Genomic DNA, 22900 nt, shown 5'->3' on the forward strand with positions numbered 1-22900 from the left:
TTGTATCCTAGCCCTAGATCTGGTTTAGTAGATATACAACCGCTATTTAAAGAGGCGGGGGAGGGATAAAGCCTGTCTTTGCTGTCATTGGTGGAGAGGTGGCACCTAGGGCTAACATGTACAGACAAATACCCCAAGTACCTGATGAAAACTCAAGTTTCCTGGATTGAAACTTTTAGTATCATGTCTAATCTTTGATTGTATAATGAGCAGGATGTTTCTGCAGTTTTAAACCCTGACAGGGTGAGCAACTGAAGCAATTTTACTTCCTCGCAGAAAACCGGACATTTGAGCACTTTGAAGGACACATCTAATGCATTTCTTTTACATTTGTATACATTATTAACCAGTTACAGTGCGTACAGTTCATTTCAAAGCTGAGAAGAGCAAATTAAAGCTTCATTTCATCCTGACATTTTTATTATTACTATTATTACTTTACAAAGAGGCTTTGTTAACAAGTCAGGGCAGGAGGGAGTACATCTAGCATTAGAGGGAATGAGCATATTAAAGAGTGGTTTATTACTATTCAACCCTGTATGGTACGCATAGTAATACCACTTAAAGAAAAATGTTTTGGATGTTTTTTTTTGTCTCAAAATAGATCAAATAAAAAGAATCTAAAGAAATGTTCACAAAAATATTTTTTATAGATATTTTTTGGGTTTGTAGCCTTGAGGGAACATTGTACCAAAATGGTCAGTAATGACAAAAGGGAGTTATTTATTTATATTGTAACACTTTTATTAAAAAAAAACAAAAAACAAAAAAAAAAACTTGAGGGCTTCAACAGTTTACAATGAATGCCATAAAAAGTGTAAAAAAAAAATAAAAATAAAAAAATAATAATAATTTTATAAGATTTCATGTCTGAACATCCCCTGCAGGCGACACTGAACCATTGAGGAATGCCCCATTGAAATAAATGGGTCAATGTGTCAAACATATTTTATCCAACTTTACATGAACTATTTAATGAAAGACTTCACTTTTGTGGCTTTTTTGAGACAGACTTTTTATTGTGGGAAAAATGAGTGGAGGATATGTGCCTGTGCTTTGTGAAAACTGAAAACATAAAATAAATAAATAAATAAATTTAAAAAATAATTTACACTTTTTGCAAAAAATAAATAAATAAATAAATAAATAAAAATTAATAAATAAAAATACTTGAGGGCCACAACAGTTTACAATGAGTGCCATAAAAAGTGTAAAAAAAATAAAAATAAAATAAATTTAGAAAATGATAATTTTATATGTCCCTGCAGGTGACACTGAACCACTGAGGAATGCCCCATTGAAATGAATGGGTCAAGGAGTTTAAACATGTTTTATCCAACTTTACATGAGCTATTTAACAAAAGAATTCATTTCTGTGGCTTTCAGGAGACAGACTTCTTATTGTGGGAAAATGTGAGGAGGATATGAGACTGTGCTTGTTGGAAACTGAAGAGGTAAAAAAAAAATTTAATGACCAGTTTGTATTTGAGCAGTTTGTAAATCCAAAAACGGTAAACCAAAATGTTGTCATGATGAGTCTGTAATGGGCAACATTTGCATTTTTACATGTTTCCTTCCTCTTTTTTAAAAGTAATTCATGACAACCTGGATGTGTTGTGTGAGTGGATTTGCTGCCTGGAGGCAACAAGGTACCATAAAGGGTTAACATTTGTGAAGCTAAATATTCAAAATCTGTGACATGGTGTTGGTCAGATTGTGAAAACACACCATGAAGACAAACATGCGTAAAGAAAGAGAAACTTGCAGCAGCTGAAACTGCAGAAAACAAAATGTGTCAGACGCTCACATCAGACAGGGGATTTCCAACCACTGCTTCCAGACATTCAGCCAAACACAACCCACATTTCACTCTGATTGCATTAATAATTCAGAGTTCTTCTTGCTGAAGATTTTATAGAGTGTAATTTGTGTTTATGGTTTTTTTTTTTAAATCCAATTTTCATCTTCTCTAATGAGATATATCTGCGATAAATCCCACCGGTGTACGTCTGAGGCAATCAGAGGTTTTTCCTCCTGTTTGAATCAATATATTTCATTACAGCAGTCATTCAAACATTATGCTACTTGTAAGCCTACATTTATTAATCCACAGCATGTGTGTGAGTCTGAAGGCTGCTTCAAGATCTGAGGAAGCCTCTGCTGTGAATTTACCGTCAGAGGAGCAGCATGCACCAATTTAAAGCTACCTTACAGAGTGACATCACTCAGACAAACTCGTTATCTCAGCTACGTTTAAGATTTCAGACACATGGAGTAAGAAAGACGCAGCCTGGGCCGAGCAGATGCTCCTCACACCGCAGTGTGTGTTTTACTAAGGGGTTGCATTCAGCAGCGAGTATGATTCTTCCTGCGGCTTAATTAATCCCTTCAGGGACGAAATAAAACACCCAACAAGATAAGAGCAATTAAAACAGGATGTTTTTAGATCCCCCTCAGTTTTTACATCATTAATTATACAAGGTTGGTCTTCCTTGTGTCTTCCACAAGGTGATGTGGAGCCCCAGTGCCTGGGGAGGCGTACCCCTCACTCTCCACCTCAGAGGGCACAGGAACAATGTCAAACACGCCATCATGGGAATACAGAATTATGCAAAGACATTCATCCCCGTCCCGTGTGCGGCTGTGCTGTTTTTGTCTCATGCAGCAGTTACAAGGGGAGTAATTTTCCACGAAATCAGCTTCAATTGAGACAATATACAATGGTTTAGTGGTGCGGGATGTGACATAAGCCGCACACAATGGCTTTCTATCCACCATTGTGCGAGTTATTGCGGCTCACAAATCAATCCGTTTTATTATTTCTGACACATCATCATTTCCACAACGCCTTTTTCTTTCACCTCTTGATGCTCAGCGCTGTGTGAGGGCAGAGGGAGGGGGGCGATGGTGTCAGTGACCTTTTGACCCCGAGGCACGTCGAGGGTCTTCTGAAAGAGCCAGGAGGGAGTCACGTGACCTGCACACACCAACACACACGGGCGCTCAGGCAGCCTGAGTGGAAAAGCTCAAGCTTAACGACTCACATCTAATTCCCTTCTCTCCAGACGCTCGTGAGAGTCTGAGGGCTCAGGTTGGATCTGAGCAGTAAAAGCTGTTTTTTATGAAGTTACTCTTATATTTTTTATTTTTATTCCTCTGTTCAGAGAGGACAGGGCAGTGGAGAGCAGGAAACGGGGAGGGAGGTACGAGAAAGGTGCTTCAGGTTGGATTTGACCCAGGTTCCCCACTGTAGGGTTTGCCTCATGGGGCAGTGTTCTGACATTTTTAAATAAAGGTTTTTTTTTCTTCCACTTTCTATGAAAGTGTTTTTAAACCTTACAAACCTTTTAATTAAGCCTTTTTAACCTTTATTATTAAAACTTAAAGACTCCATCAATTTTTCCATGGATTATTTAAAAAAAAAAAAAAACATGCTTTAATATTCTTTTTTCTTTTGAATAAAATGGTTAAAAGCATCAATTAAATCATTATGATTCATCGAGTGATCGTCTGAAGAAGCATTAAAAGTTTTTCTGCAACAAACTTTATTCTTGAGCATACAAAAAAATCATTATTATAATTTACTATGTTTTTTTTTTTGTTTTATTCTTAAAATAAAATGGTTAAAAGCATCAATTAAATCATTATGATTCATTGAGTGATCGTCTGAAGAAGCATTAATTTTTTTTTGAGGAAAACTTTGTCCTCATGAACAAAAATAATCATTATTATTTAGACATAAATAAATAAATAAATAAATGAATAAATTACATTACATGCTCACATCATATTACAATATTTTAAATATTTATTAATTACAATACTTTTAATATTACTTTACTATTTATGTATTTTCTTATTTTTGCATTTATATATCATTTTGTGTCAATTTTGTCAGAGGAAAGATATATAAAAAACAAACTCTAAACTTTAGCAGATTTGGTTTATGTCTCTCTCTTTTTGTTTTTTTTTATTTAATTTTTTTTTGCCCGATATCAAGCTGTTAGCCCTGGTTTAGATTTGGATCTTTCTTGTCGCCCTTCCTTTCAAAGTAAAAGTATAAAAATCCAGATAAAATAAAATAAAATTTAAAAAAATAAATAAATAAAAAGGAATTGAATTTGTGTGAAAGCACAAAAGTTTCTGTCACAGGTGAAAAATAAATGCAGAAATCAATACATTAATAAATGAATGAATAGATAATTACATGCTCCCATCATATTACAATATTTATTATATTTATTTATAATTTATGTATTTTCTTATTTTTGAATTTATATAATTTTGTGTCAATTTTGTTAGCGGAAAAATATATAAAGAAATTAACTCTAAACTATACCAGATTTGGTTTATGTTTCTCTTTTTTTTTTGGCCCAATAACAAGCTGGTGGCCCTGTTTGGATTTGGATCTGTCTTGTTACCTTTCCTTTTAAAGTAAAAGTATAATCCAGAAAAAATACAATAAATGTATAAAGGTTTCAGTCACAGGTGTGCAGTGTGGAGACCATTCCTGACACATTTTCCGCAAATCCAGAATCAAGCTTCTTTTATACATTATCTTTATCTGCATTTGTTGGTACCAGTAAAATATTCTCCAAGAAAAAAGCTCAGGAGGCTTTTTTGTCTCATTTATCTCTATAGCTCAGAAATAAAACCAATTACTTTCTCTGTGTGAAACAAAAAAAAACACTTTCTGAGCAGCGTCTGCCTCCATGGAAAAGAAACAAACCTTTTTTTCATGATAGAAACTCAGCTATCCTCACTAAAGGTCAGTAAAACCCAAAAGACACTGTAAACTACATTTCCCATAATGCATTTCAAGGCAATTTCTGCCTCTTTAAGCAGTCTCTAAAGGCTTTCCCCAGAGAAAGACCCACACAGACACAAGCAGGTATTACCACAAGGAGAGAAATAAAATGTTTATTTTGCCGTCTGTGTTTTTTCTTTGCACACTAATAACAAAGGTCAGCAGAGTCCTCCGGGTGCCAAACACCTCGAGAGCACAACCGATACAACAAGTAGTGTCTCCACTGGGTTCATCCAGTAACATTTTGGAATCAATGTAGTGATAAAAAAAGTCAAAATCAACTCTGATTTACAAAAAGACGTAACAATGGAACAAAAGTGATGAGTGTAACAGATGAAGGTGTTCCTCCTGTCACCATGTGAGCCGCCAAATCTTTTTAGAGACGAGAGTCCGGAGAGCCGTGCACCATCGATACGTGTCGATACAGTCAGAGGAAGGAGAGACTCCACAGAGCCTTCACGTGCTTTTACAAAACACCTCGTTCAGATCAGGAACCGGAGATTAGATGTGGTAAAAATGCAGCTCAAAACCTCACCGCGCCGTGGCTTTGGACTTCTACCCAAACGTTCATCTTAACGATCACTTAGTGTTTGATTTACAACATAATACAAACATGGAATGAAGAAAGTACAAAAAAAAGAAAACAGACTCTCAGAAAGGCATAGTATTAAAAATGAGCAGAAAAAACATCTGAATATATAAATTCTATGACTCAGAACAGCACATTTTCCTTACTGTACCTTCTATTTCGTACCAGCGTGACATCTTTCAGAAAAATGTTTATTTTTGGTCCTGTGTGAGTGTTTATTTCATCGACGGTCTGCACAGCAACATTTCACCTGTGCTCCTCTTCCTCCTCCAGCCTGTTCGTCCCCGGCACAGCGAGCTCTTTCATTCACAGTTTGAGAGCAGTAACCTATTCGTAGCGTCGCTGTTCACGTTTCCTTCATTCTGGGGCGCAGACGCCTCCTGTTTCCAGATGTTGATGTTCGTCTAAAACAACAACAGAGCCTGAAGCTCTTTGCTCCTGGCTGGACATTTGAACTTTCAGAACAACATATATAATGACTGCTATGTTGTTAAATAAAAAAAAAAGAGAAAATATATAGATTTTTATCTTTTTGTGTTTTTAAAAGGCTAGTGTTATGATTCTTCTTTCCTCTACTGAAGGGATGTCGCCACAAAGCCAAATTCAAAACAACGTCTTGGTGTCAGCGTTTGTCCGACTGTGGCTTGACGCTAAAAAGGCCTTTTCTAACATTTATCCTCGTCGCAGATTCATATATATACAAATAAAATATGCGTTGGAAACACCCGTCAGCTGAGAGGAGAGGATGTTCAGTTCGTCTGACCGGGGGCTTGTCTCCACGCTCCGCGCCCCCTTTGTGTACAGCAACCTTGGAAGAACTTGGGAGCCTTGTTGGCTTCCGACAAAGAGGCCCCGATGAGAAGATTGATATCAGTGCAGATTTACATGATATAAAAATAATTAAGAAAGAAGGTAGGCTTAAGGGCAAGTGGTTATAAATGGCTGAGTGTGAGTCTGGTTTTGGCAAATAAGCGTTCTACTGTGCATGTGCGGCCCTCAAACAGAAGGTTGATGTCGTCAGGTTGTCTCGTAACCATGCAGCTTGAAGACACTGAGACGCCACGTTACACGTGCATGAGAGAGAGAGTGTGTGTGTACTTGTGTGTGCATGTGTGTCTGGGAATGGTATGTGTGTGAGCGCAGGTGCTGCCTCCCTTCACACACACTCCTCGGCTGACATCAGGAGTGGGTTTATGTACTCGAAGCCTTCGAACTCGGATTGGTCGATCTTCTTCACCACATCACTGTGAAGGAAAAAGGAAGGATATTAGTTTATCAAAAAAAAAAAAACACACTGTACTGATTCAAATGAAATGAAAGAGAAAGAAACTGACTCATCATCAGGCGTGAGCTGGATGGGCTCGTTGGTGAACTGGGCGTCGAAGTTGTCCAGTCCGAATTCCCCTGAGATGTTGGGCTTGAAAGGAGGGACCACCTGCTTCTGCTCCAGCTGCAACAACAAACACAACGTGAGTCAGAGACAGCAGACAGAGAGGAACTGGACAGATCTGATCTGTGCTCTGACACTCAGAGGATGATTAGGGGAATGTTTTCACCAACACTTTATGAGGTGGACTCAGAGAAATTCTCTGAATCTGTATTCAGCTAGAGGAACAGAAACTGGCTGGGTTTCTACAAATACAATTTTTTCTACTAATTTTGAGATAAGCACTTAAAAATCAACAGATATTTTGTGAATGTTTTTTTTATTATTATTTTTTATTCAGAGTCCTAATGATAAGACAATCAGGTCATATATAACGAGATAAAAAGTCAAAATTATGGGAAAAAGTCAAAATTATGACATAAAAAGTCAAAATTATGGGAATAACCATTATCATGACAGAGTCATCATTTTGAGATAAAATGTCAAAATTATAAGAAAAAAAAAGCTAGTATGAGATTATAATTATGACGAAATTATGACATAATTGTGAGATAAAACCATGATTTTGATAAAAAACAGTTTTGAGCTTTATCTCAAAATTATGAAATAACTTCTAGATACAATGTCTAAATTACGAAATAAAAAGTAAAAATAATGGGAATTACCATTATCATGACATAGTCATAATTTTGAGATAAAATGTCAAAATTATAAGGTAAAAAGTCAAAATTATGAGATAATTATGATGAAATTATGACATAATTTTGAGCTAAAACCATAATTTTGATTTAAAAAATCGTAATTTTGAGATTTTCTCAAAATTATGACATAATTTTTAGTAAAAAGGTAAAAAATTATGAGATAAAAGGTCAAAATTATGAGATAAAATGCCAAAATCCTGAGATGAAAAATCAAAATCATGGGATAAAGTCAAAATTATTAAATTAAGTATAAATCATAAGATTATTTTGATGAAATTATGACCTTATTTTGAGATAAAACCATAGTTTTGATAAAAATATCATAGTTTTGACATTTTATCTCAAAATCCTGACATAAAGTTGAGATAAAACCATAGTTTTAAAAAAATCATAGTTTTGAGGTTTTATCTCAAAATTATGACATGATTTTGAGATAACACCATAATTTTGATAAAAAATACAATAATTTTGAGATAAAATATCAAAATAATGACATTATTATGAGATAAAATGTCAAAATTATGAGATAAAAAGTCAAACTTATGAGATAAAATGTCAAAATTATGATATAAAAAGTCAAAATTATGAGATAAAAGGTCAAAATTATGAGATCAAAGGTCAAAATTACGACGTTTTTTTTCAGATAAAATGTCAAAATTATGAGATTAAAAGTCAAAATTATGAGAACACAAGTCAAAATTATTCGAAAAAGTCATTACTATGAGATACAAGTGGAAATCATGAAATTCATGTGCTCCTGCTTGTGTTTCCAGACACTACTTCCTCTCTTTCTAGATTTTTCCCATGCTGAATTTATGTGTCACAGTGAGGTGATGCAGAGACTGTAATGCAAGCAGGAGTGCATAAATCTCATTGTTTTAACTTTATATCTCATAATTATCATTTTTTATTTCAAAATACTGACTTTTTATCTCATAATGATGACTTTATCATCCAATAATTTTGACTCTTTTTTTTGTCTTTTTTTAGATGATGGAAATGGGCTTCCAGGGTTTGAGTGGGCTGGTCTCTACATTTTTTAAAAAGCAGACTGACACTCTGTCTTCTCATCTGTCTCTCAACTCTTACACTACATGTCTGTGAGCCAACAACTGCTCCCCCTGCAGGCCGGCAGGTGTGCTGCACTTTAAACTTTCAGGTTTGTGTCTCTGTGAGTGTGTGTTTGTGTGTGTGTGTGTGTGTGTGTGTGTGTGTGTGTGTGTGTTGGAGGGGGTGGGGGTGAGAGGGGAGGGATGTAAGTTGATCCTCCCAGACACTCTGACCGGCTGCTGGGTTCCTGCTCCAGACCAAACAGGGAAAAGAGGTCATGAGATCCCTGGCGAGCTGCCCTGTCTGTCTGTCTGTCTGTCTGTACATTCGTTAAGGTCACGTCTGGCTCTCTGAGTGGAAACGTGTCTGACCAATGACACGTGGACAAACTTTTGGTAATCTCTCGATATGAAGTTGTCTTTTTTTTAAACAATGAACACTGGGGCAGGTGTTTGCCTCAGATTGAGTCATACTGTGAACAAAAAACAAAAAACTTGATTTCTAAAAATGTTGACACCTGCCTCTGTTAGCGCCATGTTTTCAGCCTTTAATCCATAAGTGAAAATTTGAATATTTTGTTTTGTTGTTTTCAAAATATGGATGTTATTTAAAAAAATAAAACAGCTGATGACAGAGCAACTGCCGTTTCAATTTCCATACCCTACTCTGACTCTTTAACTCTTACAGCAGAAATAATCCACCCATGAATCAATCAGGGAAATTATTATTAGACACATAAAACAGTTTTATCTTTGTGAGTGATTTCATCATCTTGTCAGCTCACCACAAACCCTCTGAATAACCCGCCAGGACGTGGCTATTATTTACAGTTTTCGATGTCACACAACAGGAAGTGCTGCTGACTCTTGAATTACAACTTTTACTCATGGCTGAAACGGAGAACAGGAAGTGCTGTGAATGACTGAATATTTTTAGTCTCAGTTTAACTTTCAGGGAGATTCCTCAGAGGGATTCTTGGAAGCTTCAGACGCTCACGCTGTGGGTGACTCACTGACCGTGGTGTCAAACTGATCGAACTCAAACTGCTCGCTGGTATTTTTACTGCATTCTGGGAAAAGTAAGTTACTGAGATACTCTGCAGCTACATGTAAAAAGCTAACAGTTTAGCAGCTTTAATGTCACTGTCTGTGGCTTGTGTGATGTAAGACGATCCCTCAAATATCAATGTACAAAATAAAACCAAACATCCTGTAAACTGAGTCCATTAACTCACAGCTGCTCGTCCTCATTCACTCTCAGTAACCTAACCTGACCGCTAAAGTATTAAATTAAATTAAATTCAAAAACGTCATATTAATCATATGTCTGCATTTAAAGGAAGTGTCTATTTATGATCACATGTTTGGCTGCGTTGATAACGTCAGGTTGTTTAAATTGTTTCTGGAGTTTGAAAGCTGATCTCATTATCTTAGTGTGATGGTTTGTTTTATGTATTTCAGGAGTTTTTGGATTTCCTTGTCTATCTTGAGCTATTTGGTTTTTCTTTGTGATTCTGGTCTGAGATTCTTGTGTTATTTTTAGATATTCTGATGTATTTTCTGTGTTTCCTGGTTTTGTCTTTTGCTCTTGATCCTTGTGGTTCTGGTTTGGTTCTTGTCATGTGCAGGTCTTTTATGTTCTTGGTGTTTCTGTGTGTTTTAGATTGCAGTCAATGTCTAGTCTATGTCTTTAGCTTCCTTGCGTTGGCTTGGGTCATGTCCACACATAGTCAGATATCTGGGGAACCGCATATATTTTTATAAGTCTAGACCATAGACTGTAAAACATGGACGTAGTCTCGCCGACGTCATCCGTCTGTTTCTGAAACGGAAAATGAAGCACATTGGCTATAGCGGCCATATTGGTAGTGGCAAGGGCTTCGCCTACAGCCATAGGACGCCGGCCGTCACGTGACCCTCAGCTGTGCCTCTGATTGGGGGAGCTCACGATCTTAATATCCTCTGAACGGCCGCGATAGAAAAAAATCCACCCCCCCTACAGTGGATGCTGGTAGTAAAATTAGCGACTCGGACAGAAGACGTTTTTTGAACCAGGCTGTAAATAGGTTAATTTCGTCTTTTGAAAACAGCTTTTTTTGGCTTGGTGTGTATGTGACTTCTGGTACCTGTGGAGCCAGCCTCAAGCTAACACTCGAGAAACAGCAGATTTTAGCACTTCCGCATTGTCATATTATTAGACTGGAGGTTGCCGCTTGGTCATGACCAAGGGGCAACATCCAGTTAGTAAAAATGAAGCCTATGCGGAAGTGCCAAAAGTTGCTGTTCATCGAGAATCCGCTTGAGGCTGGCTTCAGAAAGACAGGAAGTCACGTACACACCCAGCCATAAAAACAGACTTTTAAGGCATTAAAAAACATATTTACAGCCTGGTTCAAACAACAGCTTGGGTCTAAAACACTGATTTCACTATCAGGACACACTGTACGGTGAGTGATTTTTTTCTGACTCAGCAGTTAAGAAGTTATTAGGATCGTTTGATTGTTGAATCAGAGGCACAGCTCAGGTCATGTGACCACTGGGCGTCCTGTAGCTGTTCGAAGAAACACTCACAGACTGCGTCATATGCGAATGTAGCTGCGTCCGTGGATTGGCTTTATTTCACGATTTCAGAAACAGACGGGTGATGTCACACGGAGACTACGTCCATGTTTTATACAGTCTATGGTTTACGCATGTCATCCACACAAAACCGCAGCTTTACGTCACTAAAAACTATGTTTTCTGAAAACTTAGACTAAAGTAACGATTTTGGAAAACTCCGGGTTCATGGTTTCGTGTAGACGCCGGTTAACAGAGTTTTTGGTTCTCAAACGCCACAGCTGAATGATAGGGGTCATTCTGATTGGCTGGCACAGGTTTAATGTCTGAAAAACACTGACAAATATGGGTTGGTATACTAGCCAGTGGATTTGCCAGATGCGTGTGGACAAAATAATTTTTTACCAGGGGGGAAATTCGTTTTTTAAAATGCAGAAATGTGGACATGGCCTTAGTCTGTGCTTCTTGAGCTCTTTGGTCAGTTTATTTCCTGCTGTCGCCTCACATGTCGTCGTACGAGGTCTGTGTTTGCTGTGTGCTGTATCATGTGTCACGCCCAGGGATGGGTACCTTTCACATTTGAAACGATACGGTACCGATGCTCGATACCTGGCAATCGGTACCGGTCAACGGTACCACTTTTCGGTGCTTTTTTGTGTTTATGTGGTAAAAAATATTAATTTGTTTAATAATAACATACATATTTTTTTCAATATGACATTTTTATTCTTCAACACATAACCTTGCAATGCTGTGTTCATGTCCAGCATGGAAAATCGCCTACTCTTCCACTCCCTCACAGTTACAAAGATGCATTTAGGTACCTAAACATGGTACCTTTTGGTTTTACGTGAATCGGTACCCGGTACTTTTGACTGAATTCGGTCGGTACCTATAAAGGTACCTAATTCGGTACCCATCCCTAGTCGCGCCTTCTGGTAAGTTTTCCAGTGGTTTTGTTTCTTTTGTACGAGTTTATGATTAGCACGTTGCATTTCAAGTTAATTTAAATAAAACACTTTTTGTTTAATCTGCATTTGAGTCCTCTAACTCTTGTTCTCCTGTGGATACACCTGACAGAAACATAGATGTTCGCTTACTTTGAATATTAGTTGAAGGGATAACGGCAAAGTGTATTCATTTGTAAATTTCTAAAAGAGCATTTGTTCTCTCTAAATAAAAAAATATCCTTCTTGATTTTAAGGGTGATAGAAACAAAAAAACACACAAGCTGTTCTGATATTTTAAAAAAGTGGAATTGTAATAGGCTCACAGATTTTGGTGCACATCTGTCGATTTTTTGAGGAACATAGGAGAAGATTATTTGTGTGCCGGACACGCTCTAAAAACTTTAAAAGCATCGTTCACAAATGAGGAAGGACGCTGAGGTCATGCTGCAGAAAACAGGAGAGGTCTGATGTTTCTGTTTGTGATCGATCACTGCAGCGTGTGTGGAGATGTTTACATGATATAAAGAGAACAGAGGAGAGTTATGGGTGAATTTACCTCCTCCATTCACACATCAGATCACCTGACTTCTTGAAAAAAAGATTACAAGACAGCTGTGAGACGAAGAGTCTGGATTAAGTCAGGATGATAAGTTTGTTTCTATGTGCAGCCTTTTCAGACGATGTTGAGACATTTTCTGAAGAAGAAGTTTCTGTTCGAGCTCTGCTTCCTGCTTCACTCTCTGTGCGTAATCATCTCGTTCCCCAGGGTCTTCCTGCGAAGCGTGTGACCTTCTGCTGACAAATTAAGTCAAAAGTGAAGTGAAAGCGAACCGTTGTCTCTGTCTGATAAATGAATATGATATAAAATAGATTGCTCAATCAAAGGTCAGGAATTCAACTCCTTCCTCATTCTCATCCATCCGTCTCTGCTCTTGTCAGTCTGCTGCCTGGCTGGTTCATTTCTACCTGTCTGCGTGTAATCTCCTGATCCCATCGCTAATAACCGTCTGCTCCGACAGAGCCTCTGCACCGGCAGGCCGGCGCAGAGAGGATGACACTGCTGCACTTAAATTTGACCTTCTGCTGTCTAGCAGCAGCTTTCTGTTTTTCCTTCCCTGCAGAATCAATAAATGGATTGATTTTGACCTATTTGGCCCAGCATGCGATGACTCCCATCATTTTAGAGTATGAGGAAAAACCGTAATGAACTAGACAACTAAGAAGCAGGAGAGAGGCACGGAAATGCGGCTGGAATACAAACGAGTGACTCACATGTTCCCAGTCGACGTTTCGGAAGAACGGATGGCCCATGATGTCAGCGAAGCCGGTCTGAGGGTGGCAGCCTAGACGCTCCTTTGGATCCTGTGGGAGCAAGGGTGAGAGGAGGGTGAGAGGCAGCGGGAGATGGGGGTGCATGAGATGAGAATGAGGCAGACAGCGGTGGAGAAGGTGAGGAAGGAGAGGATTTGCAAGAAAGGTGAAAAGCAGGAGACGAGGAAAGTAAGAAATATGATTGGGAGGTGAAAAGGTGTGGGAGGGAAAGAGTGACAGACTCTAACAGAAGCTGTAATAATGTCACCCTCTGGAGCCAGCAGCAGCCAGCAGTGTTTGAGATTGATCCAGACCCGTCTGACCCTTCTTACCTTGTTGAGGAACCCCTTGAGGACGCTGGCAGCCTTGACTGACAACGAGCGAGGGATCCTGATCTGTTTTTCCAATATTACTGCAGGAGGTGAGAGAAAAGGGGGGGAGAGGAGGGTGAGACAGACGGCCTCTAAAGGCTAAAATGACACCATGATGCTCCTTCCTCCTGCTGGTGTGAGAGTGTTGCTGCTGGGTGAACTGATGCTGAAGTGTCATTATGTTTTCATCAGGATCAGCTCAAAATGACTCGCTCAGTCACGATTTAATTCTCAGACACCTTCCTGACAGGTAAGAAGCTGTGTTTACGACGCATTTACCCACAAAAACACCAGCGCTCACACGTTTCTCTGCAGCAGATGGCACGAGCCCGCTGCCGGGAGAGGCGACCGTTAGGAAGGTGTCGGTGTTAAGGTGTTGCATGCTGCCGCTGAGCTGGTTTTTACCCTTCAGCTGCAAACATCAGATGTGTGTGAGTGTGAGTGTGTGTGTTACCTTGGAAGAGGTAGTCTTCTGTGTTCTGGTCAGGGTTGTCAGAGCTCCCGACGATGTCGAAGGGCGACCGGCCCGCCATCATCTCAAACATGAGGACGCCCAACGCCCACCAGTCCACGCTGAACCCTGAGGACACACACACAAAAAGGTTAAATCCCTTGATTCTTGGGAAGATAATGTCGGGAAATGGGAAAAAAATGAGCCTCTATTTTAGTGTTATGGTAATGTTTATGCAGGCTGCCGTGCATTACTGTAGTTATGGTAATACACAGGCTTGCTCACACAGCAAGCTCACATCTTGTGTTGACTTTGACTGATACCTCTCGCAATCTAAACAGCCACTGAATCGACTTAGGCTATATCATGAGCTATGTTTGAAGTGAAGAAATGAAAAAATATTTTGTTAAATACAAACTCTGATCATTTATTATTTCTGTTCGCCGCCAAAATCTCAACAGCCACAGAATTGAATTTCGCTTCAAGTAATGGCTGAGGGGATCCTTGAACAGGTTACTTGAGCAGTTTACGTTAGTTTATATCATAAAGCTCTAATCTATAACATTAAATGATTAACTTTAACAAATTTTATGAAGCTAAAAATTGCAGCAAGGGTGTTTCTTTCTTTTGCAGCGCGATGTGCAGTTTTCTTTCGTTTAGTTTAACCGCTGGGTTACGTGTTAAAGGAAAAGAATCCACTAATATCTACTAATTATAATAGTCACAAAAGCCACAGAGTAGGCAGGGTTGGCAGTCCTGAAAAACTAGCATGAATTTGAATGTAGCATCTCGTCAGGACTCCGCCTAGCCCCTCCTCACCCACATACACAAGCGCCGCTGATTCACGACTATGATTGTGAATGACTGAAAGACGGACTCAGAACATCATTTTATGTTTTGCACTGTCGAGTCATGTCTCATTTAGAGGTAAGGAAACACCAAAATGTTAAAACGTAAAACTAAAAACAAATAAACAAACATGACTTTTGTTAGTACTCACAACTGTCATGCTAGCATCATCCACTTTAACCTGTGATATGATATCAGGAGTAAAGCTATAATACAAATAGTACATGTACATTTTCTCTACAACTTACTAAATATCATGATTTTTTTTGCTTGTCAGAGCCCCTGTGGTGAGAATTCATTAGACTCTGATCCAGACTACAGCCCAGAGCCAAGTACCTCATCGGGTCAGAGGGGACAGGCCCGAGGTGGACCGAGAGGGGCAGTAGTTAGAGGCAGGGGAACAGAAAAACCAGTAATCAGGGTATGGGTAGTTTCTCTGCCATTCTTCTGCTGAGTGCGAACTCAGGAACACGCATTGAGTCAGGGGCAGTGCACGCCGGTGAAATATACGCGCAGGAGGAGGGCAAAACGTCAGGACAAGATCTGATTGGTTTAACAGATTGGATCCTAATCGATGCGATTGGTTGATGTTTTCCTGGGTTTTCTCCTGCTGTAGAAAGCGGATATTATTCACTCTCATTTAAGAACACATCATGTATTTCTTGCCATTGGGACATATAGATCATTATAACCAGCATAACAAAAAGTGTATCTAAATCAAACTACCAATCATACCTTTAACATAGCAGTAGGTAATCATTAAATGATTTACTTCATCATGTTTCATTAGAGAGTTCTGTCAAATATTGGTTTTATTAGTGTTACTTTTTGCTGCATAAAAAAAGAAACTGTTCCCTCGCCCTAATAATGATAATTATAATTTATAAAAAGTGTCATCTTTGGACTGAGGAACACGTGGACCTTTTGGCTTAGCTGCAAAAATAACAAAACACAACAAAATGGGATCTGATCCCTCTAATTTTCAGGAAAAATATTAAACCCTAACACACACTGGTTGAATATGGTGCTACTGTTACTCACTTCTGAAATCTTTTTCTTTTTAATTTCTCTTTTTTTTCTAACTGTAAAGGTCTTTGCAAACTGAGTCTGTATTTTTCTTCCAAAATCTTCCCATGTTATGTCAATCACATTTGTACACTTGCGTAAAAACTTTCTGTAGTCATTATTTTTCTCAGAAAAGGTTTGATTTTTTGCGTTTCTTCACATCTGTCCAGCTCGTTTCCTGGGAAGTTTGACAATTCAGGGACGCAGGAGGCCACGAACAAAATCACATTCTCACATTTTTGGACATATTTTCTCCACACATTTTGGGCGATGTTTAGATGATGAATAAAGACCTGTATACACATGTGTAATTATAAAATTTTGCAATTAATACAAGAATAAATGTATCAGATTCAGTGTGCAAGGTGGCTGTGTATGACATCTTTTTTTAGGATTACTGATCCAAAAAATGCATGTGTAAGTGCAAAAGCCTTAAACATTAAAACTGACACTTCAAGCATCAGAGAGGCTGCCGTTTTTCACCCTCATGTGATCAATGTTCCACAATTTACAAACAGTTAAAGGTTAAAAAACTGGAGGTAAATATGTTTGTATAACTGCTGGAACTCAGGAAAAGCTTTGGTTGTAAAAACATGTTTTTACGCCGACACAGTGAGAGGTTTCCACGAGAGCTTCAGAAAAAGACTGACAGGTCAAAAGCTTCCATTAGCACAGAAACAAAAACAAAATACTCAGGATCCTTTATGGAGGAGATGTTTAGAAATCCTCATTAACGTACATTTAAATGACTCCTTAAAAACAGCAACGAGCGTAGCAGGGATGAAGCGTTTCTATAGCAACTACTCCCACCATCCTTCCATTGATTTTTACACGCTCACACTATGACAACAAACTCTTTTCTTTACTGTTAATGACTTTTCTCAGCAAACCACGAGAGCAATGGTCAATGCTAAACATAAATAATTACTAAAATGATATTTACACGTCACAAGAAGCAACAGCATGGAGTATATCTCAGTGTTAGTCCAAAACACCTATTTTCTAACACAAATGTCTGTTACTAAATGTGCACATTTAAAAAATTAAAACACGCTGATGAAACTCTCGAGGTCAGCAGTTACGACTCGACTGGAAAAGCTGTTGTCAGTTAAGAAACACAGATGCTCCAGGTTTTATTCAGTTTGATTAAAGTTCAAAACCTGAAAACGAGAGGAGCCTCAACGTAAGAAAAAAACGTGAGAGGAGAACAAAAAGGTTTTCATCAAAAGTCTTTTCAGTGTCCTAGCAACAAGGACCCAGATCAAAAGTAAGATTCAGATCCCAAAACAGCAAAAAGATGAATATTTCAGTTTTGGATGGTTTCTTGCATCAATAACAGGAGTAACACAGCAACAACTAAAAATCTAAGCAAGGGTTTAAGTCTGAATTCTTTTGAATGGTCTTTTTTGATGTAATATGAGCCACATTCACCTGATAAGACCAGAAAATGTCTTAGTTTGTTTTTAAGGGACAAAAATGATGGGTGTGCTTCTCACCGTAGTCCTCTCCTCTGAGTATTTCAGGGGCGATATAATTCGGGGTACCACAGAAAGTGCTCGTTGTGTCACCTGGTCTCAAGCCCTCCTGTTGGAGAAACACACGATCAGCTGTGAGACTTCATCCAAAGTGTGTACAGAGTACAGTTGTACAGAGCAGACAACGAACCCGACCTTGCACATGCCGTAGTCTGTGAGTTTGATGTGTCCCTCTGAGTCCAGCAGCACGTTGTCCAGCTTCAGATCTCTGTAGATGATCCCCCGCTCGTGGAGGTAGTTTAGTGCCAGACTGATTTCTGCAGAGTAGAATCTGAAAAAAAATCAACAACAAATCAATATCATCTTTACAATAACTGAAGAAACTCACAGAAAACTATTCAAAGAAAGTGAGTCTGACGTTACCTGGCGTGTTCTTCAGGGAGTTTTCTTTGCCTCTGCATGTGGAACATGAGATCTCCACCGTTCACATATTCAATAACAAAGAACAGTCTGAAAAAGAGGAACACACTTTCTGTTAGTTCTTTAAGTTTAAACATAATTTTGTGGCATTTCTTTCAAATGGATCCCAAAACACAAGTATAACAGCCTTTATTTACCATTAAAGAAAAACCCTTACTGACATTTCCTGCACAATTTGGTGCTTGAGACTCAATTTCGAAGCCTTTTTTATCATCTAAAGGGTCAAATATTGGCAGTGTGCTAAAAAGCAAAACAAACTTGGGGACTGCTGATGTTATTAAGAAAAAGGCTCAATTAAAGACAAGAAGTGGCCAAGGGGGGGCTGTGGCGCAGGTGGTCAATGCAATGCAACCCCTAGGCGAGCTTAAGTATGAAACAAGCAGCTGGCAGGAAGGGGTTAATGATACTTGAAAGAGCTACACATATGCACAAAAACTGCACATTGCTGAATGAAACCCCCAAAACAAGCTTTTTTATATCCCAGAGTCGGGATGTACCGTATCATACAGTCCACGATAATATCAGTATAATTTTTTTGACGATATAAATGTGTCATTATGTGAAATTTACAGTGCAGAAGCCCAATAACGTATGATGCTCCCTGCTGTGTACAAAACAACAATGGCCGAGACTGAAAGTGGCACAGCAGCATCAACTTCGTCCTCACATGAGGATTTAGTCACCAAAAGAGGAGCTACCTCAGTGATGTGGAGGTGGTTTGGCTGACCAAAGATCAGACACGCAGCTAAAAACATTAAATGCGAAATGTGCAGAAGAACCATGACCACACAAACATGTTCCTCCACCTAAAGCTGAAACACACAGCCAAATACAAGCAGGCTATGAAGACACATGAGCAGGACACAACAACTACATTATTAATGGTGGAAGTTTTTCTGCCTCTATGACGGATGTGTGGTCAAGCCGGATGTCCAAGCTTTACCCCTAATTCATACATAAAGCGTGAGCGCCGCACAGCGCAGTTCAGCGATTTTTGGGCGCATGCCAAATCATACTGGACGCGTCTCTGGAGCACCCACAGCAGCTGGATACCCGAGATCACAAGATCACAGGAGAACCACATGTTCCTGCAGGAATCCCACCAATGACAACATACTTTCATGGTAATTAATTAGCATGTTAAGTTCATCTGGCTCTCCCAAAACTTCAGCACCTTCAGTCCATGCCTTCTCCTTCCTGTTGGTGTCCTTAGAGAAAGAATGTGCCATGTCGTATAAAATTATGAAGTTTTTCACCTGCAAGATTAACTTTTCCTCCTCCAAAACGTCAGATTTCCTCTGGATCTGACCTGCTTACTATGTTTACATTTCAAGCTTGTGTAGTCGTAGTAAATGATTGGGAAAGTGACTTTCATACTGTGTGTGCAATAAAAATGCTGTTATCAGAAGCAGCAATAAGTAATAATAAGTTGTTCGTTTTTTTCACCCGTATCGTCATAAATATCATTACCCCAAATTTCTTTAAAATATTGCGATGTAATTTTGAGGATATATCGCCCGCCCCTATACCAGAGTGAATTATATTAAGGATTTTTTCATAGATTTCCTTTCAATAAAATAATATTTCAGATTAAAAAATTGAATGGCAAAAAGTACAGTAACCCAATTCAACTTTTTGGACTAAAATAACAACAAAAGTTCAACACTGGAGCATAAATTACAGATGCTCTCCAGGTTTTCAGAGGATTATTTTATCATCTAGGCTCTTTCCATGAGAATAGCAAGATCAAACTCATCCAAATGTCAGCCAAACCTCATCCATGGCAGCAGTCAATAAAGAAAAACTCTCTAAAACCACTTTGAATAAGTTTCATTAACGCTGTTTTGGAAACTGTCACTTTCTTTAAAAAGCATCACGATCAGATGTTTTCATTCCTCCAAGCTTTGAAGAGATTGTGCGACGTGAACAGAGAAAGTCCTCTCACCTGCTTTCTGTCTGGAAACAGGAGTGGAGGCCGACCAGGAAGGGATGATTAGAGGCCTGCTCAAAAACGTGCTTTTCTGTTTGGACCCAGTCGATGTCCTGGAAGAGAAACACACGAGAACACACCCAAAAATACATCAGAGATGATACTGTCACTGTATCCTTGAACTTAGAAGAGCTGAATAAGCATGGCGCTTTATCGACCATCCTGTGCACATAAAGGATCACAGCCTGTGAACGGCGGTGCGGCGCAGAAGAAAAGGGCTGAGGCGGGAGAAGCAGAAGGCGGCCTGTATCGATGGCCGGGCGATAATATGTCTGGACACGGATGCTGCTCACGCTGACAGGGCAGAGGACAGAGGAACACTTCAGCATTGATCCAGAGCTGCTTGTCAATTTGTCAATCACACTAAGTGCGTCTAATCAAGGCTAACTACTCCTATCGCCTGCGGCTGTGCTGCTACATGTGTACGTCAGGATCAATTTTTGATGACATGATGGTTTATCTGCACCTTCTTAGAAAGACTGATGGCTTGGAAGAGGTCTGTCAACTCAACTCAAAGTGTTTCAGACGAGATAAACAAGATGAGCGCTCAATAGCATGAGACACATGTTCGTTATGCTGTAAATAACAGCCTCCATTGACTGCGCTAATTGTATTAATTATACATGGCTGCGACAGAAGAGTGATGGCTGCACTATTAACTAACCTCACGTCTCAATAGATAGACGCGCCGTGTTGTTGTCACTCTGAACACACTTGAAGGCACAGTTACTCTGAGGCATTTTTCCACATGATGAATTTGGAGTTACTTTTCAAACACAATGCTGAAAGAGTCAGCATCTATACGGTAGCAGACGCACAGAGAGGAGAAGGAGAAAGAAGCAGAGCAAGCAGCTGTGTGCAGCGAGAGCAGAGGAGAAAGGATGTGTGAGAGTGTGTGTGGAATAAAAGAGCTGCAAGCAAGCTAAGCAGATTACAGTCGTTTGAGAATTCAGACAGGGTGGAGGACCAAACTCCAACAAAAACAGCAAAATATGAAACAACCTGCAAAAAATAGGTGATGCAAAACAAGTAAGTCTACCTGTAAGGCGTAGCTTTAGCTAATGCAGCCAAATTAATCACAAAGCAGATAATTTAGTAGATTTTAACATCTTTTAAAGATAAGACAGAATGTCAAACTCACAGAATGACCTTTTTTAAAATCTCCACACAGTCAGTGAATTCAACTCTTTTTAATTTCCAAATCAAAGTCTTTAAGACAGATAACTTGAGCACATTGGCTTGTCTGGAAATGCTTTCAAATGATTCACATCTTGTCGTTGGGATGCACAGTTTTCCAGAAAAATGAATGTTCATTCCTCCAATTATGATTCACCTGTGGGGTACCACAAGGATCAGTTTTAGGACCATCACTTTTTAACTTGCAAACGCTACAGGAAACACGTCGTAGCTTCCCAAAGCTATGCAGATGACACTGTTTGCTATATGGCCAAGTCTTCTGATGACACCAGACTGGTTGCTTCACTTTTTAACTGTATATTGAAAATTTAGGTCTCGACTCCACAAAATGTTTCAATGCTCAGAGGACAGACTCAAAAGCTGAGATATAACCTGACCTCTACACTTAATGGACTTGGACTGAACCCAGGCAAAGACGTTAATAGAATGATGTTTATACTAGGTATGCACTGATCAAGTCCCACAATGCAAAAAATTAAATCTTATGAAGTGTTTTTGTTTTATTTTAAGTAAAAATGTCTTGTTTCACTTTCTTCACTTGACAGTCAAGAAAATCTCTTGTTTCAAGTCATTCAAAGACAAAAATTAAATCTGAATGGCTTGCAAAGAGTTAAAAAAATCTGCAGATGGAACAAGAAAAATTTGCCTGAAAATTTGCTTGAAACTAGAACAATGTCTTCATACAAGTGACTTTCCTTTGATACAAGCAAATCAGACCTCATTTTTGCATTCAAATAGCTTAAAATAAGACATTTTTCTGGACTGGTCAGGTGAATGTGGCTCAGATACAGTCTAAAAAGACCTTTCCTACTGAAATTAAGACAAAATCACTAGATAAGGTTTTGTTTTTTTTTGCAGTGTAGGATTTAGTATGGGTCTTATATAGTATAACTTTATATATATATATATATATATATATATATATATAAAGTTGGATAGGATACGGATGCCTTACAGTGAATCTATAGTACTCATCACCACCGGAGCCAAAATATCACGATGGAACATAACGTCAGTGGCTGAATAGTTTTGACTTTTTCATGTTTGTTTCCCCAACAATGCTGACGGTAACTTGCAATATGTGGAAGTCTGATTCCTCGCTTATTCATTGCGGAGGTATACAGCTAACCCGAAGTTCCTGTTAGAGTTAGAGGTCAAAACGTAACCCACTTACACATTTACAATCTCATAAAAAAAGTGATATAGTCCTTTTACACATACTTTTATTCCCTCCGCCAAGGGAGGTTGTGCTTTTGGGAGAGTTTGTCTGTTTGTCTGTGAACAACATAACTCAAACAGTAACAAACGGATCTTGATGACATTTTCAGGAAATGTTCAAAATGGGATAAGGAAGGAGTGATTAAATTTGGAGGTGATCTGGATCACCGTCTGGATCCAGGACTTTTTTAAAGGATTGTTTATCATTGTGAGATAGGGCTGTTTTCCCCATATGTGTATATAACTCCATAAATTCCATATATGGTCGGATTGCTTTGCAAAACAATACAAGACAAGGTCACCATAGTTTCTGACAAATGTAAAAGTACAATCCAGATCCTGGTAATATTCTGGATATTAAGATCTGGAATATTAAACATATACTGGGTCATCATAATTTTCAACACTGTCAGGAAACAAATTATCGTACAAACCTGAAACTAACATCAAA

General features: G+C 38.7%; 1 protein-coding gene across 1 annotated transcript in view; it reads right to left on the bottom strand.

Annotated features, from left to right (window-relative positions):
- Positions 1-4907: 4907 nt before the first annotated feature.
- The window catches only part of prkci (protein kinase C, iota), a 44364-nt gene continuing 26371 nt past the window's right edge, over positions 4908-22900 (bottom strand). The window contains exons 10-18 of the mRNA XM_074688512.1: positions 19990-20087; positions 17988-18074; positions 17760-17895; positions 17586-17673; positions 14179-14304; positions 13686-13765; positions 13315-13404; positions 6731-6846; positions 4908-6640 (exon numbers count right to left, since the gene is read on the bottom strand). Of these exons, the coding sequence (XP_074544613.1) occupies positions 6553-6640; positions 6731-6846; positions 13315-13404; positions 13686-13765; positions 14179-14304; positions 17586-17673; positions 17760-17895; positions 17988-18074; positions 19990-20087 (909 nt within the window). The 3' untranslated portion in view covers positions 4908-6552. The remainder of the gene's footprint in view (positions 6641-6730; positions 6847-13314; positions 13405-13685; positions 13766-14178; positions 14305-17585; positions 17674-17759; positions 17896-17987; positions 18075-19989; positions 20088-22900) is intronic.

The sequence above is a fragment of the Halichoeres trimaculatus genome, unplaced genomic scaffold (assembly GCF_033239565.1).
Source record: "Halichoeres trimaculatus isolate MK-OKI-2021-1 unplaced genomic scaffold, fHalTri1.1 fHalTri1_scaffold_15, whole genome shotgun sequence".
Classification (NCBI taxonomy): Eukaryota; Metazoa; Chordata; class Actinopteri; order Labriformes; family Labridae; genus Halichoeres; species Halichoeres trimaculatus.